Raw genomic sequence first — 24,317 nt, 5'->3', positions numbered from 1 at the left:
TATTTTATTTAATTTATTCATGAGAGTCAGAAAGAGAGAGGCAGAGACATAGGCAGAGGGAGAAGCAGGCTCCCTGTGGGGAGCTCGATGTGAGACTCAAATCCCCAGGAGCCCAGGATCACAACCTGAGGAAGACAGATGCTCAACCACTGAGCCACCCAGGTGCCCCAAACATTTGGGTTCTAGGTTTCTGATATCTGGGGCTCACCATGAAGAAATTAGGCTAAGTACGAGGGATTGAACATTTATTTATTTATTTTTAAAGGTGTATTTATTTTGAGAGAGAGAGAGAGAGACAGACATTGATTTGTGGCATAGGCTGATTTCTGTGGTGAAAAGGCTCCTGCTTTGACATTATGACCAATTTCACACTATCAAAGTCAAATCTTTGAACTCAGAGTCAGGAAGGGATGTACATATTCCACTTTTGAGATTGGTATGGGCTGGATCCAGCACAACAATCCCTACATCTTCTTTTTATTAACATCTTTTGTAATCGTTTCACTCTATTTGAATATTGAATTGTTGATACTGGTGTCTTTCTTTTTTTCCCATAAGATTTTATTTATTTGAGAGAGTGAGTGAAGGAAGAGTGAGAGCACAAGTGGGGTAAGCGGCAAAGGAGAAGCAGACTTTCCGCTAAGCACGGAGCCTGACACGGGGCTCCAACTCCAGGCCTCTGGGATTATGACCTGAGCAGAAAGCAGACACTTTACCAACTAAGCCACTCGGGCACCCTGGTGCTGGTGTCTTGAGGAAAAGAATTTTTTTTTTTTGAGGAAAAGAATTTTATAAACACTCTACACTAGGTTTGATAAGAGGAGGTGATGAATTGGCTGTGGAGAAAAAAGGAGAGGATGGGATCAAAAGTAACCACCAGGTTACTGGGTATTGTTGCTAATCAAGATAGAGACAGTTCAGGGAGGAAAGGTAAATAATTTAAACATTCCTTGAGCAAATATTTATTGAGCACTAATCCATGTCAGGCACAAGTATTTCTGAGGACAGATATAAGAGAGAACACAAAAGATAAAAATCCTTGCTCTTGTGGAGATGATATTTCATCTTATTATAATTGGCCCCTTGAGGGAAACCTGCAGTAATCTCCTTGGACCCAAAATCTTCTGCTGAGTAACTCCCCTACCCTTTCCAGGTTCAAGACACAAAGACATTGATAAATAGCTTTCTAGAATCTTGTACTATACATTAGAAACTCCCATCCAAACCGATTTCAGAAGGTGCAGCTGTTACCTTCTATAGGGTAGCCCTTTCTGACATTCCTTACTGCCTCCCTCCCTCTGAATCCAGTTAACTCTTGTCCCACAGAAACCTTGAAGTCATAAGATATAACCCTTATTGGGACACCTGGGTGGCTCAGCGGTTGAGCGCCTGCCTTTGGCCCAGGGCATGATCCTTGAGTCCCGGGATCCAGTCCCACAACGGGATCCCTGCATGGAGCCTGCTTCTCTCTCTGCCTGTATCTCTGCCTTTCTCTCTATGTCTCTCATGAATAAATAAATAAATAAATAAATAAAATCTTTAAAAAAAAGATATGACCCTTGTTATTCTGTGTAATATGTATCTTTTTGCCTCCCCACTACACTGTACATTTCCCAAGGATGTTTTCTTGCAAGTTCCACCTTAATAGATGAAGCAGAGCCATCCATCAGCTTAGCCTTTTTCTGAAGCAGTCAGGTCCAAACTAAATACATTTTCAATGTAAAATATTCATCTAAGTCAGTCAAAATCATTCTTCTTTACACGAATATTTTTCCTCTGGTAACATTATAATAAAATTCCCAAACAAACAAAAAAAAGAGCCCCTAAAATCTGTCCTTCAGGAATTTTATTCTGATTAAACACGCACACTCTTCAAAATTCATCATAAAAGTAATGTTTTTGAACTCCCTACTAGTGACTTTATTCACTATTTTACATTTGGCTTACTGCTGGAAGAAAGTTACATGCATGGGGGAGGAAGAGTAATTAGATGGTAGCCCTGAGGACAAATAGTTACTTGGGAAAAAAAATAATACAAATAAATGTATGAATCACTGTCTCCTGTCGGTCACCCCATGACCCACTAGGAGAGGGAATGGCTTTGCTCTGGACTCTGGCATCCAGTAGAAACCATCTCTAGAAACCATTTCATCTTTATCTGTAATAGTAACGTAGCACGGTGTTCTCTAGATGTGTTGCATCTGCCACTCCTCAAATCTATAGGACTCTAAAGAGTGTCATTCGAACGTGATTTCTTCTTGTATAGGGAGTAGTTTCAGCAGGACATGTGATCTTGCTTAGGTTTTCTGAAGATCTCAGGATCAAAGCCTTACACAGTCCTTTTGTCCTCAGAGCAGCTATCACAGCCATACTTCCAACATGCTGGTAAGTTTTGATCTTGGAGGCATTTAGAACATTCTCACATTTCTAATTTTGTTCCAGTTTGATATGTGTCATCATACTTTCTCTCTTATCTCAACTCCAGATTCAACATCTCTTACCATCTTCAAGAGAAACCACTCATGCATCTCTGATGTGTTGTATGCCTAAATAAAATGACTTAATTGTTCTGATGTCTGCACTCCAAGAGCTGCCGTATATATATTATATACAGCAAAGTTTTCTGGTAAGTTTGCTTTTGGTTTCTTCAAAAGTAACATGGATTTTCCAGGGCTAAAGGATACAAAGAGGTATTTACTTTTCAGCTTTTCTACCCAATATGTATTAACATAAATATAAGAAGATAGTACCAGTTTCCCACTGTAGATGATTTCTCTTGATTGCTCCACTGTATGCATTTCTCTGCCTCTCCTTGCGAGAAGGCTGGAACTGATAGGCAAGCTGGTCCTTTGCCTATTTGCCTAGAATTAACTTCTTCCCTTCCTTGCTCTCACTCTAGATTGTAGATTTTGTTTAAAATCTCTTTCACCTTAGGGATGCCTGGGTAGCTCAGGGGTTGGGTGCCTGCCTTAGGCTCGGGTCATGATCCTGGGATCCGGGATTGAGTCCTGTGTCGGGCTCCCTGTAGGGAGCCTGCTTCTCCCTCTGCCTGTCTCTGCCTCTCTTTCTCAGTCTGTATCTCTCATGAATAAATAAATGAATCTTAAAAAAAAAAATCCCTTTCACTTCAGACACTAAAAGAACTACCTCATTTAATCCTACTCAAGTGATATCCAGGAGTTCTTAAAAAAAAAAAACAACCAAAAGTTTCTATGGGGTTAATCATAATAGCTCATGGCAGCCCCACAAACTTTGATCTAAGTCTTATCTCTGATTATATTTGACTTGAGGCCCTTTTCTATTAACACTGAAAAAAACTACCAAGTTAAGGTTTAGGCAGGTGGGGGAAGGGCCTCATGGAGAGATAGGAATTGACTGAAATCAGGGGTCCCTGAAACATACAATTATCATCCCAAACCCATTTCCCTCAAAGCTGGGGGTGATGGCCAAGTTATACTCTTAAAGCCACCATCTCCCTGGAGAGAGGGTATTGTGCCTTTTGCAGAGTTCTGCATGCACACTAATCCATAATATCCTTGGTACCTTGGTCATTGCTTGTGGTCATACACTCCGTGGACCAGTCTTGGGGGATCACAGGGGCAACCAGCTCAGCAAACTCTGTCAGAGGACAGCTGGGAGTGCAGCCTGGCAGTGTGAGAGGATATGGCTCGTGCTGTGTCTCATTCCGGTAATACATCTCTACGAAGTACTCCCTGGTGGAGGAAGGTAGAAGACAGAGCTGTTAGTTTTGTGTTGTGGAACTGCCATTGGATTTTTTTCCCGCCTGGCCTGTAACATGTCAGCTGTAGGACTAGGAGAAGAATTTACAGGAACGAGTAGATATTAGCTAAGTTAGGTGTGGGAATAGGGAGATTGGGGCAGGTGGGTCAGACCCAGAGGGTGGAAATGGGAGGGCTGGTTTGTTAGATAAACAGGGGCAAAAGAGGTGGGGACCAGGATGCTTATCCTGAAAGGGAGCGGAGAGGTGATGACTAGGGGAGTTGGGGGTGATATGATGAGCCTTTGAGTAAGAAGTGGGGGACAGACGGGGTGTTGGGTTTTCTTTCTCCTATTCTCTCTCCTTCAAGATTCTTGTTTGCTTCATTCTCTCTTTTCCTCTCAGGATTTCTTTTAGGCTTTCTTCTGAATGAAGGTATCTCTGCTCTTCTTATCCAGGCAATAAACATGGAACTGAGCAATATTAAACATATGTGCTTAAATATACATCAAGATTTTGTCAAGATTACACCTCAGAAAGAGGGTGTGGGTGTACACCTAAGTCCTTATACTCCCTCATATTTGATACTTTATTTGGAAAAACAAGGTGTATGCCAATGTTGTAAAACTAGCATGAGGGCCTTATGGAAGTCACTTGCCAAAGAGGCAGGAGAGAAACTCAGGTAGGATTTAGTGATCATTCTTGAGGTAGTAACCTCACAACTGCAACTGTTGGGTGTCATTAAAAACAAGCCTTTTAAAATATCACTTTTAAGGGCACTTGGGTGGTATAATTGGTTAAGCATCAGACTCTTGGTTTCATGATCTCAGGGTCATGGGAGGGAGCCCTGTATTGCGTTCTGTGCTAGGTGAGAAGTCTGCTTGAGATTCTCTCCCTTTCCCCCTGCCCCTCCTGCTCATGCTAGCTCTGTCTCTCTCTCTCTCTCTCTCTCTAAAGTAGATAAATAGGGATCCCTGGGTGGCGCGGCGGTTTGGCGCCTGCCTTTGGCCCAGGGCGCGATCCTGGAGACCCGGGATTGAATCCCACGTCGGGCTCCCGGTGCATGGAGCCTGCTTCTCCCTCTGCCTCTCTCTCTCTCTCTCTCTCTCTCTCTGTGTGTGTGTGACTATCATAAATAAATAAAAATTAAAAAAAAATAAAGTAGATAAATAAATCTTTAAAAAATCACTTTTAAAAGCCACATAAACAGTAGTAACTACTTATAGAGATACTCTCTTATAGAGAGTAACTGCAGATATTCACTTACAGAGATATATTTTTAGAAACTTCCTAATAGTATATGAATGACTACTTATACCCTGGGATGACTTACCCAGTGCTAGCAAATTTTATCTCAAGATGATATGGCAAAATTCATGATTCTCTTTCCATATAATAGAGTTATGGCTGAAAAGTGACTACTACATTTCCCAGACTCCCTTGCAGTAGGTAGGACCAAGTGACTACACTCATTCCTCGGAGATATTGTGGGTTTGGTTTCAGACTACCACAATAAAGCAAATATCACAATAAAGTGAATCACATGAATTATTTGGTTTCCCAGTGTGTATAAAAGTTATGTTTATACTATATTTTATTTTATTAAGTGTGCAATAGCATTATGTCTAAAAAATGTGTTTAACTTAATAAAAAATACTTTATTGGAAAAAATGCTAACCATCATCTGAGCCTTCAGCGAGTTGTAGTCTTTTTGCTGGTGGAGGGTCCTGCCTCGATGCTGATGGCTGCTGACTGCAGGGGGGGTGTTGCTGAAGTCTGGTGTGACTGTGGCAGTTTCCTAAACTAAGGCAACAATGAACTTTGCCACATTGATTGACTCTCCCTTTCACAAACGATTTCTCTATAGCATGTGATGCTCTTTGATAGCAATTTACCCACAGCAGAATTTCTTTCAAAATTAGAGTCAATCCTCTCAAACCCTGCCACTGCTTTATTAACTAAGTTTATGTGATAATCTAAATCCTTTGTCATCATTTCAACAGTCTTCCCAGCATCTTCACCAGGACTAGATTCTGTCTCAATAAACCACTTTCCTTACTCATCCATGAGAGGGAAGTCCTCATCCATTAGTTTTTTTTCTTCATCCATTAGTTTTGATGATGAGATCGCAGCAATTCAGGCCCATCTTCAGTCTCCACTTCTAATTCTAGCTGTCTTGCTATTTCTACTACATCAGTAATGAAGTCTTAAATCCCTCTAAGTCATCCATGTGGGCTTTGGAATCAACTTCTTCCAAACTTCTGTTAATGTTGACTTCATCCCCTGAATCATTAATGTCCTTAATGGCATTTAAAATGGTGAATCCTTTCAATTTACATGGCTCAAATCCATCAGAGAGGAAATCACTAGTGTATCTGTGACAGTTAAAGCCTTACTATAGGTCCTAAAAAGATGGAACCCTGGGTCCCCAAATCCCACCATGGGTGAGTCACCTCCTAATGACTAGGGATGTCTCTCTCTTTTTTTTTTTAGGGGGGAGGGAGAGGAAGAGAGAGAATCTTAAGCAGGCTCCATGCCCAGTGCTGAGCTTGACTCGGGGCTTGATGTCATAACCCTGAGATCATGACCTGAGCCAAAATCAAAAGTTGGATGTTTAACAGACTGAGCCACCCAGGCACCATGAGGGAGGGTCATCTCTTTTGGAGTATTAGATGAGTGAGAAAGAAATGTCCATTGGGATCAGCCTCTGAGAATCTGAGGCTCATTTGTACAGTAGCCAAATTATCCCTATTAGTTAATATATTTGGAAAACAGTTTTAGGAGACTCCAAATTGGCTCTAATGGTGAAGACACAAGGCGCACACAGAGAGTTTGGATAAAATTGTTTCATGAAATTCGAAAGTGGAGAAAAGCAATATTTTTAACTTAGTGAATTATTTTACATAGTATATGATTTTAAATTTACGTACCTGACTGAAAATTGATTATTTTAAGAAAATATTTAAGCTAATAATAACAATAACAATAGCAAAGCCTGGGGTCCAGTGGTTTTAATTGTGAAAAGCACCTTGTTGGTACTTACCCCTTTTCAAGATATAATTCCATTATATGGCAGGAAGCATAGGGAGGAAGGATTCCATTATAAACATCTAGTGCCATCTGTAGGCCACTCACGGTAGTGTCATGCTGCGGGGATTTGAAACAAAGTATTTTTGATCTTTACCAGTGATTCCGATGTACATTCCATAGCTAGTAGTATTAAGCACTTATAGAGAACCATGATGGTTTCTGATTCACTTAAATTGGCCATACCCCCATGGTGGAAAGGGGAAGAATTAATTTTGATTGAGCATCTGTTGTGTGCTAGGCGGTAAGCTTTTTAAAAAATATATCATTATTTCTAATAAAAAGAAAAACAGACCTAGATAAATTAAGTAACTTGCTTACTGTCATATAACCCCAAAATGGAAGGAAATAAATTTGAGTCTAATGTTCTGGTTTTGTACTATGCTTTTCTCTAGTGGAACATCTCTGTTTTAGTTTATTTCATTGATTTTTGTTAAATTTTAAAAGATTTTGGAAAATATTAATGCTAGATTATATTTCTTCTCCAGATTAGGATAATCTGTGACTTTAAAGCTGAGAAAAAATATACAAGGTTGTAAATGTTAGAGATGATAAAATGTAAGGAAATAGAGTGCATAGCTCAAAAATAATTGTTAATTGTTTATCCCAGAGTGGCTGGAAGGCATAGGGGACTTGTTTTCCATCCCAGTTTTGCTACTAATTAACTACATAATCTTTGATAGTCCTCACCTTTTATATCTACAAAATGGGCATAACATTGGTTGCCTAAAGTATATGGCATATTTAAAAAGGGCTTAGGGGCACCTGGGTGGCTCAGTTGTTGAGCGCCTGCCTTCAGCTCAGGGCATGATCCCGGGGTCCTAGGATCAAGTCCCACATCAGGCTCCCCATTGGGAGACTGCTTCTCCCTCTGCCTATGTCTCTGCCACTCTGTGTCTCTCATGAATAAATAAATAAGATCTTGAAAAAAATTAAAAAATAAAAAGGGCCTAGAACTGATTTACTGGCGAAAGAAATACAGTTACAGATTTATGACTTGCCAGAAATCTCGCAGGTTAGAACTGGAAACCAGATGAGAAATTAAAGAAACTAGCAGAACGGATCGGCTTCAGAAAGCCCCTCTCCAGGAAGCACTACACTCTGTTCAGTCCACGAGCTCTTTGTCTTCTTACACCGTTTAGAACCCCGGATGATACACAAACTTCCCTGTATCTGCAGTCACCTCTTCCAACTTCCTGCAGAATGAAAACATGGCTTTCTCCAGCAAAACCACATCTGAGAAATCCTCTGTCATCGAGAAGTGGGCGGGAAGCTGAATTACCATACTATGTGTCCTGGTTCCCTGTCACTGCAGATTCCCTAGACAGCCATTTCAGTGCTCAGTGCACCCCTTGAATCTCCACCCTCCGCCCCCCCCCCCACTATCTCCTGAACAGTGTCTCTTAAGGTTCCTGCTCCTAAGACTAAAGTTTTCTCCGAGACTTCTCTTTTTCTTTCTGCATCCAATGTAGCTCTAGCTTCACATTGCACCCCCCCCTCTTCTATTTCCTTTGCCTCCCGGAGATTTCTATCTGGATGCTCCCTGGCATTTCAAACCCACTCGTCTAAAGGGCTACATTCCCTTGGCCCAAAGGTGCCTCTGTTAATGGCTCCACCCCCCTTCCAGTCCTGGAGGCTTGAAAAATGGCCTTCACTTGTGGTTTTACTTCCACATCGTTACTCTCTGTCTGCATCCCATTCATCACCACATCCCGTTCATGCTCTGCTTTTAGTTTGGAACAGAAGTGATGCATCTTTCCTCCGTGCCACCAAAGTACTTGCTTGCACTGCATTTCTATCTTGCTTTGAATGGTGTTTATGTCTTCTAGTCAGTCCTAGATTGTAAAGTCCTCAAGGGCCAGAATTATGTATTGAAAATTTAAACTTAAAATAAAAAAATAAAATTTAAAAATGCCAACCATGTAGATGGTCATATATACACATAATATACACAGGAGATCTGAAGGATCAATATCTAAAATGCCTACCATCTACTGGGCAATAGGGAAATGATGATGAAGAAAATGAGGCTCCATCCTTAAAGAGAGGCTCCATCCTTAAACAAACCGACGTTGAACAGAGGTGATAATACTTACTGCAGAGTACATGATAAGTTTTCTGTGGTTTGATGGCTGAGTTGCAATCTTCATGTGATTAAGGATCTCACTGACCAGGACACCTTAAAAAAGATAGACCAACAAGAGAGCTGAACCAAACATGGGCTTACACTTTTCAGTAATTCCTACTTTGCGATTCTCCCTGCCATCATTCTCAAGACTTAAGAGACGAAAAGCAGTAACTTCAGTTGAGCATCTACTGTGTGCTTTACATGATTTTACTGAATCTTGACTTCTATCCCGTTTATAGTGAGAAAGCTGTGGCCCAGCGACACACGGACTCAAGTGCAGGCCAGGCAAGGAAAGTTGGATCGGCACACTCAGGGCCCTACTATCCCCAGGTTTTGTTAAAGCTTGAGATAGGAGGTTGAAGGACTTGGAAGGAATCACCAATGGCATTTTTTCAGACAGTCGTTAGCTAGTGCTCTTCTCCGGGGCAGCCCTGAAATGACAGCCTGGCCTGTACTCCTTCACCCCTCTTGCTTCTGCTCTCTGGTAGTCAAACCTGTGGGAGAAAGCAGCTTTCTGGATGTCTGTGCAGGTCATGGACTGTTTTCTGTGGACTGTTTCTCTAGGCTACCCTGGTATCACTATTATGGGGCAGCCAGCATCTTTCATCTGAGGGTTCCACTTGTCTTCAGTAGAGGAGAGCTCCTGCCCTTCATCTTTGTTGTTCCTGAGGTGGTGAAGGACAGGTACACAACTCAGAGTCTCCATCCTCTTGGCAGACACTGAAGGCTGAGAGGTATCTTGGGGTGCCAGGTGCTGTCTTAGAACATGTGGCCCCAGGGACTTCCACAACCATCACCTGAAGTCTTCTTATATTTCTGGTGCTTGCTTGCTTGCTTGCTTGCTTCCTTCCTCCCTCCCTCTTTCCCTCCCTCCTTCCCTCCATCCATTTTTATTTTAAAGATTTATTTGTTTGAGAGAGGGGGGGAGAGAGAGAAAGAGAGAGAGCACACAGGAGGGAGGAGCAGAGGGAATGAGAGAAAGAGAATCTGAAACAGATTCTGTTCTGAGTGGGGAGCCTGATCCTGGGCTTGATCTCACGACCTGGAGATGACAACCTGAACAGAAACCAAGAGTCGGAAGCTCAACTGACTGAGCCACCCAGTTGCCCCGGTGGTTTCTTTACCACACATGTACTCTCCCAGCTTCAGAATGACGTGTTTGTTTTTGTAAAGAGCAGGGCATGGACGTTAATAGACTATCATTCTAGACTCTGTGGTCTACTCGGCAAACACCACACTGAGCAGCTACCATGGGCCAGATACTGTGGGAGGTGAATCAGACTCCTGCCCTCAAAAAGCTCATAAAACAGTTCAAAGAGACTGTTTATTCATCTGTATACCAAGAGGCACAATAAAGGGTTGATTGTGAAGGGAGGTGTTCTGTGCTTCCTGCAGATGCTGGGACTCCCTTGACTAGGAATGGAAGAAGCTAGCTGCACATCTCCAACAGGTCTAGACCACGGTGCTTCAGAGAAGGTTGCTTTCTCAGGGTCCTTTAGGGGCAACATCATTACCTATCAGCAACTTGGCCTTCAATAGTTGCCTCTGCAGCAGCCTTCGGTATTGATAATGGGATATGACATCAGCTCTTGGTTCTCCGGTGATTGTCCATTTTTCCCCAGAAGAAAACTAGCACTAACTACCACAGTTACCCCCCAGGCTCTGGCATGCCTATAATTATGTTTTATGGGAGGCCAAACTGAGGTTAGAGACATTCAATGACTTGTCCAAGATTCCACAACATGTACACAGAGGGGCTGAGCTTCTCTGAACCTAGCATGTCTTAATAATTAGACTACACTGAAGCATAGGCTAGCTTCTAAGTTCTCTGTGACATCGTTTATTAACTGCATACACTAGACAAAATATCACTGACTACAAGATATAAACTTCCCTTCCCACACTCTTGAGCTATAGCAGGGGCTGGCATACTTCTGTAAAGGGCCAGACAGTGGCTTTGTCAACCATATGGTCTGCCATAACTGTTCACTCTCGGGTGGAAGCCCAAAAGCAGCCATAGCACTACCTACCTAAATGAGTGTGGGCTGAGTTTCAATAACATTTTATTTATAAAAAATAGGCAGCAGGCTGGTTTGGTTTGCAGGCTGCAGCTTACACCAACCTGTGGTGTACAGCAAGAAGAGGTTTACAGTAATACCGATATGACCAGCCATATATCATAAATTCCTAAATGGACCTTAGGAATTTTTGTGGTGTGTGTGTGTGTTTGTGTGTGTGTGTGTATGCATAGAAGGAGGTGGGTGGAGGCATGCATAGCACCAAATTGTGTCATCCCTAAAACTAACCGATGAAACAAAAGTTTTGGCAGAGATGGGAAGATGCCAGTCCAAGTCCTGATGTTCCTGTGTGCCTCCGTGTCACTCAGACAATACATGTTTTCTTTGCAGGATTGTGTTTAGCTGCTTCATCACCCAACAAGCATGTAGTTGACAAATCTCTTTGCCTAGCCAGATCCAAACAATAGGCTGGACTTGGGTTTTGGCAGGAATCACTCAGGAAACAATTTCCTGGTCAATCAATACTCTGGACTTCTCCAGAAAATGGGACAGGTGCATTCACACAAATACCAGCCTTTAGAGTCTGACACCAAAACAACACCTTAGGGAAGAGCTCTTAACAGGCAATCTAGTTTAATGCACTGATCAAATGGGGAAACCGGACTAGGAGGGGAAGTGACTTCTCTGAAATTCAATGTTTAATAGTCAAAGGAAAACAAGAAGAGCAAATGTGAACCAAATGTGAGGAAAACCCCCAGTTTTTCTTCCCATACAGACACCTGCATCTATTATTAGACTATTCTCAACCTCTGCCTGGCTTTCCCTGCCCATTTCTTCACCATTTCTTGCATCTAGAGACGGGCTTCTGAACTTTGATGTTTCATGAGGTACCTGGGGCTTTCATTAAGATGCAGATTCTGATTCAGCTGGTCTGGCTGAGATGGGGTCTGAGATTCTGCATTTCTAACCAGAGACTTGGTGATGTTGCTGCTGCTACTGCTCCCATGGACTGCATTTTGAGTAGTGAGGGGTGAATTTCTCAGCCCATCATGGGGGGACCTCCACTAAGAGCCCTGTCTCCACCATTTCATGTGGCTTGGGATTGAGTCATACCTTGGTTCCTGGTAGTTGAGGAGTATGATGTGGTGTATGTGTAGCCAACGAGGCCCAACTTCTACCCTCCGCCCCTTCTTGTTTAACACATCAGATGGGGCTGCTGCCTGGGCCATGTCCTGAGTGAACATTTGCCCAGCCTGGTCCAACAGCCAAGATGTCTTTGCCTCTATGTATCCTCCCGGGGGCTCTGCTGAACTTGTCCTGACCCCACAGTGAGTAGGGTCTGGAAATGGTTGGAGTCCTGATGTGATTGCTCTGGTTTTCTCAAACTTTCTAGAGTATTTGACTTAGAACATCTCCTGTGGCTTAGAATTTCTTCACTGTTCTGTCAATCTGACATAATGGACTTCATCTTACTCTCCATCCTTACTTTAAATGTCTATATTAATAATACCTAGACCTGATGCCCCCTTTGGTGTCTTGGCCCACCCCAACTACTCTCAGAAGCATCAGCATCTATTGCTGTCCTGCCTGGTCCTCATTTCTTTTTTCCTTTTTTTTTAATTTTTTTTAAAATATTTTCTTTATTTATTCATGAGAGAAACAGAGAGAGAGAGAGAGAGACAGAGACAGGCAGAGGGAGAAGCAGGCTCCACGCAGGGAGCCCGACGTGGGACTCGATCCCAGGTCTCCAGGATCACATCCTGGGCTGAAGGCGGCGCTAAACCGCTGAGCCACCCGGGCTGCCCCTCATTTCTTTTTTCCACCTACTTATCCTGATTCTAAGAGCTGGGCAGCCTTTTGCCTGGGTCTACTTTCAACCACAAATCCAGTGCATTCTTTTTACTTTTTTATATACTCACCCCCTTGCAGTCTAGATTTCTCTTTCTGCTTGTGAATTCCATAGATGGACAGGATGGACAATTCTGATAATTCTTTCAACTTAGTCATGGTGTCCTCTGTGGCCCAGGAGGGTAAAGTGAAATTGTGAACACTCTGTAGCAAAGAAAAAGGAAAGCAAATGTGTATTTTCATTTGTTGACTTTTCGTCCTCTTTCTCTCACAGGATCTACTGGGTCTAGCCTTTCTTGTCCAGCCATTTCTCTCTAGGAAAACTTGACTTTGTGATAAGGAGTGGTATTGATTTTTCAGAAGGGAAACTCACAGAGACTGATTTGCCCCTTCCTACCAAGTCCATAGCTTTTGGCTTCAGTGTGGGTCCAAAGGGGGATTCCTATTTTGCAGGAAGGGTGAGGTAGGGCAAGAATGTACCTCATTCCTTTATGAGAGATTTAGAAATCTATTAACCTGTAGGGAGGGTGACACTGACAGGGTTAGATGATGTTTCTGCCAAAGATGAATGAGTGCCCTGAGAGGACAGCTGGGAGAGGCAATATATTTCTGGAGCTTTCAGTACCAGACCCCCCAACTCCCAGTATCTTCCAGTGTACTGACTCCTGGGGAAAGTGCACTGTACACACAGTAGGCTCTTGGTGAATTTTGTTAAATGGATGAATAAGCTGTACAGCAGGGCAGGTATAGACTTTGTGCCAATATTTATTACTTGCTATGGACAACTGATTAAGAATCCCCCAGATTTGGGACACCTGAGTGCCTCAGCAGTTGAGTGTCTTGCCTTTGGCTCAGGTCATGATCCAGAGTCCTGGGATCCAGTCCTGCATCGGGCTCCCTAGGAGGAGCCTGCTTTGCCCTCTGCCTATGTCTCTGCATCTCTCATGAATAAATAAATAAAATCTTAAGAAAAAAAAAAAGAATCCTCAGATTCGAAGACAGAATTGAGAGAGAGAGAGAGTTCTTTAAACAGCTCAAAGTGGAGTGCCTAGGGAGACAATACATAGGAGAGAAGTGAAAAGGAAACCTGCACCATGGCCATATCATGGAACAGCTCAGATCAATCTGTAGTAAGGAAGAAAAAAAAAATCAAGATCTGAAGCAAAATGTGAGCTCTTATTTCTACTGGAGAATCTTTTTTTTTTTTTTTAAAGATTTGTTTATTTGAGAGAGAGAGTGTGTGCACATGCTAGAACATGAGTGCAGGGGAGGAGCAGTAAGAGGGAGAGAGAGAGAATCCCAAGCGGGTTCCAGGCCCAGGGCAGAGTCCAACCTAGGGCTTGACCTCATGACCCTGAGCTCAAACCAAGCCTCAGATGCTGAACTGACTGAGCCAGCCAGGCAGCTCTGAAGAGTCTTTTATAAGGCTAGCTAGTCTTCCTTGAAACAGATGCAAATGATAGAGTGAAAATATCAGGAAGGTCATGTGAAGGTCAATGAACTCTGTCATGGAAGGGGGTAAATTGTGTCATTTGTTACTAAGTTACTATGACCCTTAGACCCTCATGATGAGCTCAAGATTAGAGGTGGTTAGAAGTCTTATGGGTAGTGAGAATTTGGCCTTTGGATTCAGTGAACCTGGTAGGGAAAACAGGATTGTAGAGCACTCTTTTTGGCCAGTAGATGGTATATAGTGAGTGAAATACTTTGTAGCCTTGAAAACCTCAATGGTAGGTAATTGATCGAGCTACAGAGGTTATTTCATATGTGTGTATGGCAAAGAAGAGATGCCCAATAAACCAATTTCAACACCCTGGCTTGAGGTTGGCTTGCTTATTTCTATATCCAGAAATCAGGTACTGTTTGTTTGTTTGTTTGTTTGGTCTGTCTATATAACAACATTTCTCTTTTCAGTAAAATCCATGACAGGAGCCCAGCATTCCTGACTGACTGAGAAATAAGTAAATGGCAAGCCACAGAAAAAAAGCAATTTTGCCTGCAATTTGCTAAAGGGTGAAAACATAAATAATGGAGAAAAAAAAGTCAGAATTTTCAAGTTAATATAAAGAAGTCTTGAATTATGTTTCAATGTCAGAGGAAGCATAATTAATATATCTGCCAAAAAAGTAAAAGAAAATGTATTCATCTGTTTCAAAATTGGCATAAATGATAAAAATCAATTGCAAGTTAATCTTTGATATTTTTTCTCTTACCTCACAAAATAAAGGGTCATAGACTTTAGTCCACATTCCAAAAAGGTCCTGGGTATGGTATCCTGTAAATGTTGGCAAGGTTTCTATAAAATCCTGAAACATACACAGAGAGAACATTGCTACATTACAATCTCTCAATTTATTTATCCTTTAATAAGAGTTAATGGTCCTAGCCCCTTAGCCTCATTAAGGCAGAATTGTTTCAGATTTGCATTTATTCTGACCCAGCCATGCACTTTTGTCTGGTTCCTTCTGGCACACAGGTATAGGATTAGAAAGGGACTGGCTTCTCTACTGGCTTGTGGCCCCACACAGGGAAGGGGATCAGAAAGTGATGACTGACTCTCATTAAATGTTTTAACCCATTGCTATCACCAGCCACTGGCAGACACATTTCTCCCACACTTTTAAGAAGCTGGAACTTCATCCTTTGTCTTGGCTCTCACACTCCTGTACACCACTAAATGACACGATTATTAACCTTGTAAGGATGCAATCTCTTCTGGAATTCCTCTGATTTGAGAGTCTCCTCCGTAAGTTCTTTAAAACGGGGGCAGTCCCGGAAAGGCAGGTACAGTAACTGAGGACAAAAGAAAAATCATAAATTCTTTATTAGTCAGAAGAACTTTGCTAAAGAAGCTGCAGCCATATTTTAAACCACATTAGATGCAAAGTGACCTGAGTAAAAGATACACATGTGTTTTGAGCTGAACGGAAACTCTAAAATTGAGGGAAAAGAGATAAATGGCCTGTATGTAGGTCTTAGATAGTAGGATATGCACCCAGAACTGAAAAGGTTTTTTCCTTTCACTAACTTGCCTAAATAGGACTGTGTTGTTGGTAAATATTCACACTGCATGGCTTTCCATGTTGATATAACTATTATCTCGCTTTCTACTGGACCTCTTACATTTCTAGCATGAGATACACATTTGTGTGCAAATGCATCCCACCCACCCCCCTCCAACATACACGTGAGTAAATGCATCCCACCCCCCAACATACACGTGAGTAAATGCATCCCACCCACCCCCAACATACACGTGAGTAAATGCATCCCACCCACCCGCCTCCAACATAACGTGAGTATACAGAAATGAATGAGAGGTTCTGGAAAGAATCTTAAGAGATGGATTAACCATTCATTGACTTAAGTTGGGGTCAAAATAAGCACATATACTAAATATATAGAAAAATGTATTTTAAAACCCATTATAAGGACAAAGGGATGAGTTTAAACTTGACAATCCTCTGTAATCTTAACTATAATCTGTAGGTTGGTGACTCCTCAGCTTATTTTGTTGCTCTTACTTTTCATTTGCGTCTTGTCTTGTATTTCCAGCCCTTGGTAGGTATCACTACTTGGCTGTTTCTCTTCTTCCTCAAGTTTCACATGTACAAAACTGAAATCGGCTTCATTTTTAACCACTTTACCTCCGTAATCTGTCTACTTTGGCCAAAGGTAAAATTTATCATCCTGTTTCATAGACTAATCAGCCTTGCTTATTTACGTTCAAAAAAATCCAAAATTCAAAATAGACTCTTCGTCTTCATATTCATGGTTCCCTTCCAGTCTAAACCATCATAACCTGTGTTCAACTGATGTAAGAGCCACTTACTTGGTCAGTAGGCATCCACTCTTTCCATCTTTACAATTCATTCTCTGTATCATCACAGCTACCCTAATCCTTTTCCTTTTATTTTTATTTTTTTCCTTTTATTTTTAGAAACACAAATCTCTCTAAAGCCTTCATCAGATCATGCCATTCTGTAGTTTATAATCTTCACTTGGAATAAAATCCAAACTCAGTAAACCCTAGAGATCCCTGCCCACCTGTCTTACTACTGTTCCCTCACTTTTCTGCACCAACACTGGGGCCTCCTTGTTGTCCCCTGACCTCACAGGCTTAGGGGCTCTGCAGACTGTTTCTTGCCTGAGACCTTGCCCCCAGGGACCCCTGCCAGGCTCTTCTAGCCACTCTGCTCCAGCCATGAGCACACTGCCTTGCTTTATTTCCTTTGAGGAACTCATCGCCATTGGAGATTATTACTATTTTTTTTTTACTTCTTTATTGTCTATTTCCTATAAAATATCAACATGAGGGCAGCCAGGATCTTGTCTGTCTTGTCCATTGCTGTGTTGTCAATGCCTAGAACAAAGCCTGGCATATTAGCAGCTGCTCAGAAACCTTTTTAAAAATAGGTTGCTTCCCGATTCTGTGTCATTTGCCTTATTCTAATTTCAGACCTCCATTTCCTCACTCCTGAATTGCTTTCAGCAGTTATTCTCTGAGGTTCTTGTATCCTCTTCTTCCAAACCATGGTCAGACAGATGCTTCACAGCACCACTCATCACACGTGCACAGTACTGAAGAATGAATATGCACAGGTTTCTTTGATGTCTGCGGCTCGACATCTCAATTGCCCTATGTGGCTTTCCAATTTTTCCACAGAAGAGATGGCACTACGGAGGGAAAGGCCCAGGACTATTCATTTAACGGTCTAGGTTTTAGTGAATTACTCGACCTTCCTAGATTTTAGTTTCCTCATCCCACATGAGGCTGAAAAGAAGTGGGATAATCACCTCAATACCTGACCAACATTTTGCCATTCACAAAAATCTCTTCCATTTCTTAACTGGGTTTTCACAAATTGTCATGAAGTAGTTAAGTAGGGAACTGCTGTTCCCATGTCACAGAAAAGAACACTAATGTAGGGAGGTGACTTGAGGTCAAGTGTCTGAAACGGTAGTTGGCTCTCCAATCTGGATTTACCTGGCTTTAAATTCCTCTTACAACACCGCCTCTCCACCTCAAGATTCCTCCTGGCTATTAACTTGGGAGTCTCCTGTCTGTGCCCAACATAGTCAGTCAGACATTTTCATTGCTCCTAAATAAGAACTCTGAACACAGAAGGGCAAGCCCTCTGTATATTCACCCACTGCCATGTTTTTGGGCCACCTTCTTCTCCCTTTCGTCTCTTTCTCTGGGGCCTGTGTCAAGCTCTCACTCTCTCTGTGAAGACTCAAATGGCTACCCTATGGGAACACCACAGTCATCCTCTTGTCCATTCCTCTAGCAAGAGTACCTGGTCTTGCATCATGGCCCACCACTTTGTATCGTGGTTTACACAGGTCATACATGCAAATCTATTTTCATCAAATGGATGATAAATTAGGGAAGAAACTTAGCCTCATATTTCTCTATGGCACTTAGCACAGCCCTGGGAATAACTTTGTATTGATAAATTCTTTCTTCTTTCTCCCTCACTCCTGTTTCTCTTTTTCTCTTTTTAAAGATTTTATTTATTTATTTGACAGAGAGAGAGAAAGCCAGAAGCAGGGGGAGTGACAGGTAGAGGGAGAAGCAGGTTCCCTGATGAGCAAGGAGCCCAACGTGGGGCTTGATCTTAGGACCCTGAAATCCCAACCTAAGCCAAAGGCAGATTAACAAACTGAGCCCCTCAGGCTCCCCTCCCTTTTCCTTTTCTAATAGCCCCTATAGTCTCTTTACTACATAAATTAAATACTATCTTTCAGGACTAAGGGTTAAACATCTACCTTGGTCTACATTGGCTAAATTTGGTGCTGCTGTACAGTATCTATCTAAAGCAGAAAAGGTTGTGGCAAAAGTGATTTTTTTTTCTTTTTGGAAGAAAATATTCAGAAACTCCTAAGAATACTGATCATCATAATACTTCTCCCTTGATTCTGGGAAAGAAAGAGGTATGAATCTATCTTGCTTTTTCCGGAAACATCAGAAAAAGTGGTTGGAGTAGACTTACCTAGAGTGAGGTCGATGGGGTCAGGCTGTTTCTACAAAGTATTTGGGAAAGATTCTAAGGTCATCAAATGCAACAGTTAAGTCAAATATCTAAGTGTACTGGCAGGGAAAAGAGGATAGAAGCCTACCCCAGGGCACCCTGGGCAATGGTGTGGGTGCAGAAGTCATGCTAAGCCTCAGCTACAGAGATGACCCAGTCATACTTACAATGGGACTGTAGGGGAGTCATGACCAGTGAATCCATGATCAGTGCAGAGCCCAAAGCGGGGCTCGATCTCACAACCCTGAGATCATGACCTGAACCAAAATCAAAAGTCTGACGCCCAACTGACTGAGCCACCCAGGCGCCGCTCCTTTATATAGTCTTAAATTCCATGCCTGGGAGATTAGTTAGATTTATTTAATACCATTTAAAACCAAAAGCAATTCCTCTGAAAATGTTAAAGAGCTTTTGGTACATCCTACCCAGTGCAAATAAATTTGAGAATTTCTCTCAACTAGCCTCTTTTAGGAACTTGGTTATAGTACTGGTTCTCACACCTGGCTATCCACTAGAATCATCTAGGGAGATTATTTTAAAAGTACTGACGCCTGCATCCCAACCTCAGAGATTCTGATTTGTTATAGAGAGTGTCCTAGGTGCCAGGATTTGAAACATTTTTTTCAGTTAACTCTAATATAATAACTTTGAGAACTATTAGTTTACAGGGAAGGAAATTGCTCTGGAATGAGATAAGTCTGGTTCTGGTCTCAGTAATAATGCTTACCAGCTTTGTGGCACTGGGCCTATTTTGTTTATCTCTCTGAGTACATATTTCTCTGGCTATAAAAGGAGAACATAATGTTGTCCATTCAAGGTTGTTATGAAAGGTAAGTATGATGACATATATCAAAGTGCTGGTCACTGACTATGTACTCAAATCTTTCTTTTATCCCCTATCTCAGAATGGGGGTTTTCATGTGAGGAGGAGTATTTTGTAGATAGAAAGATCTTAGGATATTCTAGAGGGAGGAGAACCCTATGTGGGGCACCAAAAGCCTAGGAATTGAAGGTAGAACAAGGGGAACTGTGTGTGAGTGTGTGTGTGTGTGTGTGTGTGCGTGCGTGCATACACATGCATGTACATGTGAAAGTGGAGGGGGCAAATCGCCATTAAAAAAAAGATTATTTATTTATTTGAGAGAGAGAGAGAAAGCAAGCATGTGGTGGAGAGGGGCAGAGGCACAGGGAGGGAGAAACTCAAGCTGACTTGGCACTGAGCGTGGAGTGTAGAGCTGACTTGGGGCGCAATCCCATGACTGGGAGATCATGACCTGAGCCCAAACCAAGATTTGGCCACTTAATCAACTGCACCACCCAGATGCCCTCATATTGCCATTTGCTGAAAGGGTGGCAAAACAATGTGGATTATAAAGGTCCACACTGAAATTCTGTTCCTGCTCTCTCTTGCCTGGGGCTTTCTATGTCCTACTTTGTCCTTCATATGTTTATTTAGAAAAGGATTAAGATTGCACAGACCAAACAGTGTCCAGACTTCCAAACCCACAAGTACTGGGCAACCTGCCTTCCTCCTCCTAGGCCAATGGGATGTGCAGGTTTTTCCATAATACTTACCCGATCTTCAGAAAGAGAGAGTGTGTGCACTGGGATGGGCTGCCAGGGTAGGCTGGGATTCCAGATGCTGATACCCTCTGGAGGAAACAGGCCTGCAAGGTTTGTCATAGCACTCATCAACGTCCGATCGACATCCGTGCTTTGAATATAAACCTAGAGTAGGAAATAGATGGGTCCTGTTTTTTTTATCCAGTCTGAAACTCTGCGCCTTTTGATGGGGTCATTAAGCCCATTCACGTTCAGAGTTACTTGAACTTCTTCTTAAAGGGGAGTTTTAAGAGTCCCCCTTAAAATTTCTTGCAGAGCTGGTTTGGAGGTCACATATTCTTTCAGTTCCTGCCTGTCTTGGAAGCTCTTTATCTCTCCTTCCATTTTGAATGAGAGCCTTGCTGGATAAAGTATTCTTGGTTGCATGTTCTTCTCATTTAGGACCCTGAATATATCCTGCCAGCCCTTTCTGGCCTGCCACGTCTCTGTGGAGAGGTCTGCTGTTACCCTAATATTCCTCCCCATGAAAGTCAGGGACTTCTTGTCTCTGGAGGGGGAGGAGGGTGGGGGGTGGGGGTGAATGGGTGACGGGCACTGAGGGGTACACTTGACGGGATGAGCACTGGGTGTTATTCTGTATGTTGGTAAATTGAACACCAATAAAAATTAATTTATAAAAAAAAAAAATAAAAAAAAAAAATAAACCTAGAGTAGGAAAATCAAAGGAGATTCTTACTGCTTGGAACTGTGGGTTTATCCCTGGGGAATGAAGAGCACATCTGAGAAAGGCCAGGACCCTCACACCAAAACATTAGCAGACATCTGGTAGCAAGCATCATGATATCTACTATAGAAGAAAGTATTATGAGAATGCCACCCTGGTATGTCAATAGTTGAATTGACAAAGAGACCATTCAAGTGGTGGCTACTTGCTAAGCCAAAGTATTTGCCATAGGTGTCCATAACATTTTCAACTTAGTATTCATAAATTTTTTAGGAACAGAGTATTCATATAAAGAGGAGTACATTTGGGGTGCCTGGGTGGCTCAGTCAGTTACATGTCTGCCTTTAGCTCAGATCGTGATCGCAGAGTCCTGGGATCCAGCAAGTCAGGCTCTCTGCTCAGCAGTGAGCCTGCTTCTTCCTCCCCCTGTGCCCCTCCCCTCTGCTTGTACTCTTTCTCTCTCTCATAAATAAATAAAATCTTAAAAAAAAAAGAGGAGTACATTTGTAAATAAGATCTCTGACTTGTGTAAGTCCCTTGGGAAATAGGCAAAGCACTTTTACAAATGCAACATCATGCTAAATTCTTTCAAGGACAAAGGTTCCCATTCTTGGCTCTCCAACTTGCCTGTTCACGTTTGTAGGACTCATTCAAAAATTTCCCATATCTTTTCTTTATATACTGTCCAAGTTCATAATGCTGCTCCATGCCCAGCTACAAGGAACAAATAAAAGCAAAAATCAGTGAAAGTAAATTCTGTGCACCTCATGTATGATCTTATCTCTCCTTACTGAATGCATAGAGCAAACCATGGTGTACTTTAATAGTTCCACAATAACAACATAATTGTAAATGCAAACAAGAAAAAAGGGTTGTAACCTTTAACCATGACTCCTTGAGAAAACTTATACACCTTCATTAGCACCTAACATAGAGCACAGTTAATAACTAGTGATTGATCTAATTTAAGTAGATGGTTCTCTAGTGTGGAACATTACTCGCTCATCTTTATTGGTGGTACGTTCAGGAGAGCTGGTTTACCACTTGGTGGAGAGTTGGTGAAGAAACTCAACCATCTAATAAGAGGTTGGACTTGGTGAATCTGAAGATCACTTTCACCTTTTAATCACTTTCGGAGTGTGATAATTTTTATCTGCACAGTTAATTTATGCCTGGTTCATGAAAAACGAGAGCCTGTTACCCAGAGTGTGGTCTGGGGATCAGCAGTATTAGCATTACTTGGAAGTATGTAAGAAATCGAATTCTTGGGACCCATCTTGATCTACGAAGCCAGAACCTTTGGGGAGTGGAGCTCAGGAACCTCTTTTTAACAAGCTTACTAAGATTCTGATTGGATAGTAATCATTGAGGAATGTTGCTTTAATTCAGTGATCCTCAAGCATCAGAAGAAAAATTATCGTGGCTCAGCAGTTTAGTGCAGCCTTCGGCCCGGGGCCTGATCCTGGAGACCCAGGATCGAGTCCCTCATCAGGCTCCCTGCGTGGAGCCTGCTTCTCCCTCTGCCTGTGTCTCTGCCTCTCTCTCTGCGTCTCTCATGAATAAATAAATAAATAAATCTTTAAAAAAATATTAAAAAAAAAGAAAAATAAAAATTATCTAAGGGTGCTTGTTGAAAGGCAGATGCCTCAGCATTTCCCTCAGAGATTTCCTGCTTGTTAGACCCCAGAGTGGCCCTGGTATATGCATTTTAATAAGTGTGTTGTGTGATTCAGATCCATGTAGTAGACTGTCATGCTTGAGAAACACTGCATTCAAGTCTGTCTTTAATCCAAAATTTTACTAGAGCTTCAGGAGTCAGAGAGGATGTGGTCACTAAAGCTTCTGCTTGGTCCCACTCATTCATTTGCTTGTATTCCTGGCTCCCATGATCATCACCACCCTTCTAGGATGGGGAAGGAGGTAGGAAAAGAGTAATGTGTACTTTGAGTCTTGCTAGTTTCCTGGATGACATGGGTAGTTAAAGAAGTAGGTACTTTGGACCTAATTTGTTGTACTAACTTACAGCTGAATTTTGACGAAAGAATCATCTTCTATAGAGCAGTGGTTTTCAAATGTCAGCATGCACAGAATCACCTGGAGGATTTGTTAAACCAAAGGTTCCCAGAATTGAAGCCCAGAGTTTCTGGTTCAGTGGGGGAGGGCCAGAGAACTTACATTTCTGACAAATTTCAAGTAATGGTGATGTTGCTCATCTAGGGATCACACTTTGAGAACTACTGACCTAGAAAGCTATCACCCTTTCATTATATAGATTGGAAGTACCAGGCCAAGGGCTGGAATTTGAGCTCTAGAACCTTGCTACTTCCAGGAGTGGCCAGTACCAGCACCACTGGTGTCACCTTGGAGTTTGTTAGAAATGAAGACTCTTAGGCCCATGTCAGACCTGCTGAATTAGAATCTGCATTTTTTTCTTTATTCCTCAAGTTTTATTGATATATAATTGACATACATCACTGTATAAGTTTAAGGTATACAGCATGCAATTTGGTTTACATATATTGTGAAATGATAAGTTATGAATTTAGTTAGCATCTGTCCTTTCATAGAGATACAAAAAAAGAGAAAGCAAAAAAAAAAAAAACAACAAATTGTTTTTCCTTGTGATGAGAACTCTTGAGATTTATTCTCACAGCAACTTTCATATGTATCATAGAGCTCTTTTATCCATAGTCATTATGCTGTACATTAAATCCCTAGCACTTATTTACCTTGTAACTGGAAGTTTGTACCTTTTGACTGCCTTTTCCCCAATCTTCTTCTCCCTACCCCCTGCCTTGGTAACCACAAATCTGATCCCTTTTCCTATGAGTTTGGTTAAAAAAATTTGTTTTTGATTCCACATATAATTGAGATCATACAGTATTTGTCTTTCTCTGTCTGACTTATATTACTTAGCATAATGTCCTTAAGGTTTACCCACGTTTTCACAAACAGCAGGATTTTATACATTTTTTATGGCTATAATATTTCATTATATGTCAATACCACAACTTCTTTATTCATTCTTTTGTTGATGGGCACTTAGGTTGTTTCCATAGCTTGGCTATTGTAAGTAATGCTGCAATGAACAAGGGGTTGCAGATATCCTTTGAACTAATGTTTTCATTTCCTTTGAATATTAGAACCTGCATTTTAACAAGGTCTCCAAATGGTACATTTGTATTTGGAAGCTTGA

The 24,317-nt window shown here is 41.8% G+C and overlaps 1 protein-coding gene across 2 annotated transcripts in view; it reads right to left on the bottom strand.

The window, feature by feature from the left end:
- Positions 1–24,317, bottom strand: part of ACP3 (acid phosphatase 3) — a 42,635-nt gene that overhangs the window by 9,041 nt on the left and 9,277 nt on the right. Inside the window, exons 3-11 of one of the 2 annotated variants that reach the window (XM_055321537.1) lie at positions 21,749–21,835; positions 20,410–20,562; positions 15,494–15,592; positions 15,013–15,105; positions 12,871–13,003; positions 8,902–8,984; positions 6,762–6,865; positions 3,544–3,713; positions 1,830–2,673 (exon numbers count right to left, since the gene is read on the bottom strand). In XM_055321537.1, coding sequence (XP_055177512.1) covers positions 2,648–2,673; positions 3,544–3,713; positions 6,762–6,865; positions 8,902–8,984; positions 12,871–13,003; positions 15,013–15,105; positions 15,494–15,592; positions 20,410–20,562; positions 21,749–21,835 — 948 coding nt within the window. In that variant the 3' untranslated portion in view covers positions 1,830–2,647. Of the gene's footprint in view, positions 1–1,829; positions 2,674–3,543; positions 3,714–6,761; positions 6,866–8,901; positions 8,985–12,870; positions 13,004–15,012; positions 15,106–15,493; positions 15,593–20,409; positions 20,563–21,748; positions 21,836–24,317 lie in introns of those variants that run through there. The other variant, XM_055321536.1, reaches the window with a different exon arrangement.

The sequence above is a fragment of the Nyctereutes procyonoides genome, unplaced genomic scaffold (genome assembly GCF_905146905.1).
Source record: "Nyctereutes procyonoides isolate TBG_1078 unplaced genomic scaffold, NYPRO_anot_genome, whole genome shotgun sequence".
Lineage (NCBI taxonomy): Eukaryota > Metazoa > Chordata > Mammalia > Carnivora > Canidae > Nyctereutes > Nyctereutes procyonoides.
Note: the sequence above shows the minus strand (reverse complement) of the source record. Positions and strands in the feature narration are given on the sequence as shown.